The sequence below is a fragment of the Malurus melanocephalus genome, unplaced genomic scaffold (assembly GCF_030028575.1).
Source record: "Malurus melanocephalus ecotype Western Australia unplaced genomic scaffold, MMel_1.1 scaffold_23, whole genome shotgun sequence".
Classification (NCBI taxonomy): domain Eukaryota; kingdom Metazoa; phylum Chordata; class Aves; order Passeriformes; family Maluridae; genus Malurus; species Malurus melanocephalus.
This window is the reverse complement of record NW_026623255.1, coordinates 1552657-1558457: the sequence shown is the minus strand read 5'-3', so window position 1 is coordinate 1558457 and position 5801 is coordinate 1552657. Positions and strand designations below refer to the sequence as shown.

At 48.1% G+C, this 5801-nt stretch overlaps 1 protein-coding gene across 1 annotated transcript; it reads right to left on the bottom strand.

Annotated features, from left to right (window-relative positions):
- Positions 1 to 2003: 2003 nt before the first annotated feature.
- Positions 2004 to 3341, bottom strand: GPR6 (G protein-coupled receptor 6). Its single transcript, XM_057390123.1, has one exon. The coding sequence runs from the start codon at positions 3339 to 3341 to the stop codon at positions 2355 to 2357; it is 987 nt and encodes a 328-aa protein (XP_057246106.1). The 3' UTR covers positions 2004 to 2354.
- Positions 3342 to 5801: the final 2460 nt, after the last annotated feature.

The following is a 5801-nucleotide window of genomic DNA, read 5'->3' as shown; positions in this document are numbered from 1 at the left end:
ACTGAAAGTAAAGATAAGAAGTTTCTCTGAGGGGTTTTGGAGCCAATGCTGGTCTTCAGAGCCTGCAAAGGGCTCCCAGAATCCTGCTCAGGCCCTATTTAACATCCCACACCTGGGTGCAGGGTCAGTGCCAGGGTGTGAGGGCCTGCACTCAGCAACCCTCTCCCGTGGTTTTACTGCAGTAAACACAGGAATGACAAAGATTTATCAGGCTAAAGCCTAGCAGATGGAATCTCTTTTGGAATCTGGTTCTGGCAAAACCAGAACATTTTGCCATGCTTCACCTGCATGAGGAAGTTATTTTCTCCCTGCAGTTGCTGTTGTGGGTGTTGCAGCCCCTTTGGCTGAGTCAATGCAGGTCACTAGAGCACGGTGAGGATGTTSCAGCCAGCAGTCTGGTCCCTCGCYTTGCAGGGGGGAGCTTAAGCACACKCTGTGCCACCCACCCACAGGGCTAGAGGGAAGGCCTTACTCTCTTTTATTTGCTGTCTTAGCCATAAAGTGAGAGCTGTGTGCTTAAAAAGGGGGTAAAAAAATCTGTTTAACCAGCAGCTTGAGAGTTCTTAATTCGAGCAGTACTTTGACCTATAATAAAATCTGCTTTGAATTGCATTTGTAACACCACTGCAACAGCTCCCTGATGAACTGCATGCCTGGAGGTAATCATCAATTACAATGTCATATTTGTGATTRTTAGAATTGATAAAAATAGTGGAACTAGCAGAGTCTGGAATACCAATTTTTCTTTCAGATGAAATCTCTTTGTATTATCAGTGAAATGATGTTGGGTTTTATAATACATGCACACAATACATAATACAGCTTTACTGATTCACAGCCTCTCTGAGGCTTGGTGGATCCTTGTGGACCCCACTGCTCCAGCAGGTGGATGTTTGATGCATTGCCCAGTCATAAACTGGGAAACACATTAGTCCAAACTTTTTATACCATGCATATAAAAGTAATCTTTTATAAAGAWTAAAAAGTTTCAGCCCTTAAATACAAATTAAAATGATAATGATAAACTGTAACATAACCAGGATGTAAGTGCAGCACAATTATATATAAATAAACAGCAACACTGCTCCTGAAATCTGCTGCACGTGCTATTGTTCTGAGTAAATCAGTGACTGGTGGGTTTGAACCTGAGGGAAGGAGCGTTCCAAACTCTGAACAACATTGACCTCTGACGGACTCTTTGAAGCCACTAAGACACGGGATTGTCAGAAGACTTTATATTATTCTGAGACAGGCAGACAGCAAAGATACCCTTAAATGATTTTTCTACAGTGTGCAGTCCAAAAAAAAGGAGGGGGAGAAACACTTCAGATTCCCCTCAGAACTGCGGATAAGGAAAATCAATTTATTGTGGCATTTTATAGGCTTTTAGGAAAGAATACTGTGCCTTTTTTTTTCCTTTTTCCCTTTTTCCCTTTCAGCATTAGAYTAAAACAGGAAAAAAGAGCCCAGCTTAGAGAATGATTTTCCYCCACAGTTTGATAATTTTTAAATGGGTCGTTATTGTAAAGGGCTCATTTATAACTTGAAGATTAAAGCTACTGGGAACCTGGTGAATAACTGTAACAAGCAGCCTTTTTGACCAGGCTTTTTTTTTTCTTGGTTGCTGGAGGTGAAAAAAAAAAAAAAAAAAAAAAAAAAAAAGAGCTCTTCCTTACTCGTCAGACTAAAGAAGAGAACAAACAAACAAACAAGCAAGCAGGAAGGTGCCTTTCTTGGTTCAATATTTCATCTCAACACTGACTGATGATCTCTTTAGGCAGAATTACATGGGGGCCTTCAAAAGTAAACAAAGAGACTTTGCTCAACCAGATTTGCCAACTCTCTTTCTAAAAGCATCTAAACACACGAGGTTATATTACATTTYATATGTTTTTATTTGTATACAAAATCTTATAATTTATCAGTGTTGTGCAGCAAAGTATAGATAGACACACACATCACATACATACAACCCAACCCCCTTCCCTCCCACAACACACACACTTACAAAAACGACACGAACACAACTTTCTTTCTCCCTGCCCTTCAGAAAGGCAACACTGTTTTGGCAGGTCAGCAGCTAGAAATAAGGTGCTATAATTAAGCGGTACCGGAATGTCTTCACTTTACAAATGTGATGTGCAAATTTATATACAACCACATTGTTGTTTTTTTTTTCATGGAACCCAGATCTCCATACCCCGAACCACTCTCCGAGATACAAATATGTATAAAGTGCTAATACTTAAGCATGTTTCCAATGACTTCACGACGTAATTTGAAGTTTAGAACAGGCACTGTAATAGTTCACTGGGTAGATTGTCACTCGGTGCAGTCTGACAGAGAAAAGTCACTCAGACGTCGCTGGGGGACCGGGAACGAAAGGACACTTTAGCCTGAAAGCAGCCACACAAGAGCACCCACATGGACCTCTGGATTTCCTGGTTTCTGTAGGCATAAATGATGGGGTTGATCATGGAGTTGTAGGTAGCAGGTAGGAGCGTGGCGTACGTGTACACAGAAGGGTAGTCAGGATCTCCCACCACACAGTAGATGGCAAAAGGCAGCCAGCTGGCTCCGAAAGTCCCAAGGATGATAGCCAGAGTAGAGACTCCTTTTTTGGTGGTGACATAGTGCGAAGCAGTCAGAAAGTGCTGCTGGAGAGCTATCTGGTGGGCATGCCTGCAGACGATCTTGCAGATCTCGATGTAGAGATGGAGCATGATGAGGAAAATGAGAAAGAAAGAGGCAGACAGCAGAGTCACGTTACTCTTGGTCAAGGGTCTGACGACGCTGCAGGCGGTGCGGTCGTGGAGGCAGTTCCAGCCCAGGACGGGCAGCAGCCCCAGGCAGAGCGAGACCCCCCAGGCGCCCGCCAGCATGGTGTGAATGCAGAGCACCGTCCTCTCCGAGTAGTAGGTGAGGGCATTGTAGAGGGAGAGGTAGCGATCGACCGTGATGGCCAGCAAGCTACTCACGGAGGCGGCGAAGGAGGCGACGAGGAAGCCCACGGTCAGCAGGCTGACCGTCTCCGAGCGGATCACGTACTGGAAAACGAAGTTGAGGATGAGGCCGAGGCCGGCCAGGAGGTCAGCAGTGGCCAGGCTGCCCACCAGCACGAACATGGGGGTGCGCAGGGCGGGCGAGTAGCAGATGATGGCAACKACCAGGGCGTTCTCGCAGGCGATGGCGGTGCCGGACACGCAGAGCATCACATCCCAGGGGTTGAGGGCGGCGGGCGCGGGGAGCCGCGACGACAGCTCCAGCGAGGCGTTGCCGCCGCCGGCCGGCAGCCGCGGGGTCGCCGCTCCGCTCTCGTTCAGGGCTGCCGCTGCCTCCATCGCCGCCCGGCCGGACGGAGCTCTGTGGGGGCCGCGGCGATGGGGCGATGGGGCGGCGATGGGGCGGCGATGAGGAGGCGACGAGGAGGCGATGGGGCGGCGATGGGGCGCGCATGCCGGGCGGCGGCACCGCGCCCGCCCTGTCTGTGGTGCTGAAGCCGCAGAAGTTTCCCGCCGGCCCGGCCGCCCCCGCGCCCCGCCCCGCGCTCACGTCAGGGGCGGGCCGGGCCGGGGCAGCGGCTGAGGGGGCGCAGGGGGGTCTCGGCCGTGCTGAGGCGGCAGGGCCGGCGCTGGCCAGCTCTCCCCGCCCGGCTCCGGGGCAGGGAGGGTTTGCTTGGGGGCACGGATGGAGCGAAGTGGGCGCACACACGAGGAGCCACTCCTTCCGTGGCCGCTTTCCTCCCGCGGTCGGTGCCGTCCGTGCTGCGCTTGCTGTGAGGRCTCTGAGCCCGGCGGGAGCTCCGTGCTCCGCTGGATGGAAATGTTCGAATAGAGCTCGAAACTACTCCGAAAAAGCCTGTTCCACTGTTACCCTCTCGGAGCAGCGTATACTCTGGGATTAACAGTCTGTTCACCACCGAAAACATCCGTGCTGTTTTCTTATATACCCCAAATGATAAGGTCAAACCACAGAAGACTCAATCGCATGGGCATAAAAGGTATCAGCTCGCCCCTTGTTTTACCCTCTGTATAATGAAACAGCCGTCAGCACATTTCCTCTCTAAAGCATGAATAGGTAAAGCAGAATCACAGAATTAGGAGGGTTGGAAGGGATCTCTGGAGATCATCGAGTCCAACCCCCCTTCCAAGGCAGGGTCAGCCTAGAGCAGGTAACACAGGAATACATCCAGGTGGATTTTGAATGTCTCCAGAGAGGGACACTCCACAACCTCCCTGGGCAACCTGTCCCAGTGCCCTGCCACCCTCCATGTAAAGAAATTCCTCCTCATGTTGAAGTAGAGTTTAGTGTGTTTTAGTTTATGGCCATTTTTCCTCATGCTGCCACTGAGCACCACCCAAAAGAGCCTGGCACCATTTTCTTGACACATACATATATCCATAGGATATAGATGTCCTATTAAAATATATATGTACTGATGAGGTTGAAGGATAATGGTCTCATGCCCATTGCTGCCAAAACCACTATGAAACAAATGTGGCCAGTGGGTGGCTTCCCTCTGCAGCAACACAGCTTCCCTTGGGGACAAGCCAGAAGGTTCCCCCACCCCAGCCTGGGAGACTGTGTTCATTCTSTGACTGATGATCAAAAGAATGTGGAAATAAAATAACCTCTCAGTTATGGGAACAGCATGCAAACCATCTAGACACAATTTTGAAAAATTCATTGGAAGAAAATGTGTTTACTGTCTTGAACAATCCAAATGAAGAAAACATGCAGGCTGTGCCACAGTAAAAGGTGGGCACATTCAAAGAGAATTAGTGTCAGCACTCATTATATCCACTCCCATCAGTGCCCTCCTGCAGGCTAAACACCATCATCAAGACAAGCTGTGGACACTCTGTACCTCTGTAAACAACTGAAGCCATTGCTACCCAGGAATTCTGAAACACAGAGCTCAGAATAGCTTAATTTGGARGGGACCAGTGGAAGTCAGATTTGGGGCATCTGTCCGATCCCACCACTTGCTCAGAGCAGGGACAGCATCAACCATGCAAAGGTTTTCCTCAGGGTCTCATCCAGTCTGAATATCCCCAAGGAATTAGATTGCACAGCCTCTCTGGGCAACCTGTGGCTCCGCTTCACTCTCGGATGTAAAGGTTTTTCCTTTTTATTTAGTAATTGCCTTCACTGCAACTTGTGTCCACTGGTATCCAGCTATCTGTATATTTTCCCTTGCCTATCCAGCCCTTACAACAGCATTCATAACTGCAGCAAAATCAATTTTAAGCAGAGTTAAGGAGGGTTTTCAAATCTCCACAACTCAAGCACTTGGTCAAGTACCCCTACTATTGTTCAGAACATAGCAATTATCCTATTCCCTTTGCCAAGTAGAGAACAGGTATGGTCAGCATAAAATTGGATTAGTACTGAAATCACAAGAGACCCAGTGCAGAAAGAGCTGCTACAGAGAAAGACAACAGGAGGCAAGGCAAAATGTGAGGTAAAGCAAAATTTTGGATTTGCCCAGAGGAAATCCTCCAATCTACCTCCCAAACAGAGGTGGTTCATTTCAACATTAATTAAAATGACTGTTTCAGAATAAATGATTCCAAACATTTTTCAAAATTGATTAAAAATGCTGCCATTCAAACTCAGCAAATCAGGTTTGCAAACATGAACCAGCTGGGGTCCTCTATGAAGCTGTTACATCTGCAGTATTTTTATGGCTTCTATTCAGCAGAGAGAGAAATGTGATCTATCTGATTTTCAGTAATGAAATGCGGTGTGGAAAGTCTTGGTTGTGGGCAATTTGTCGCRTCTTTGACCAGCCTGTTCCT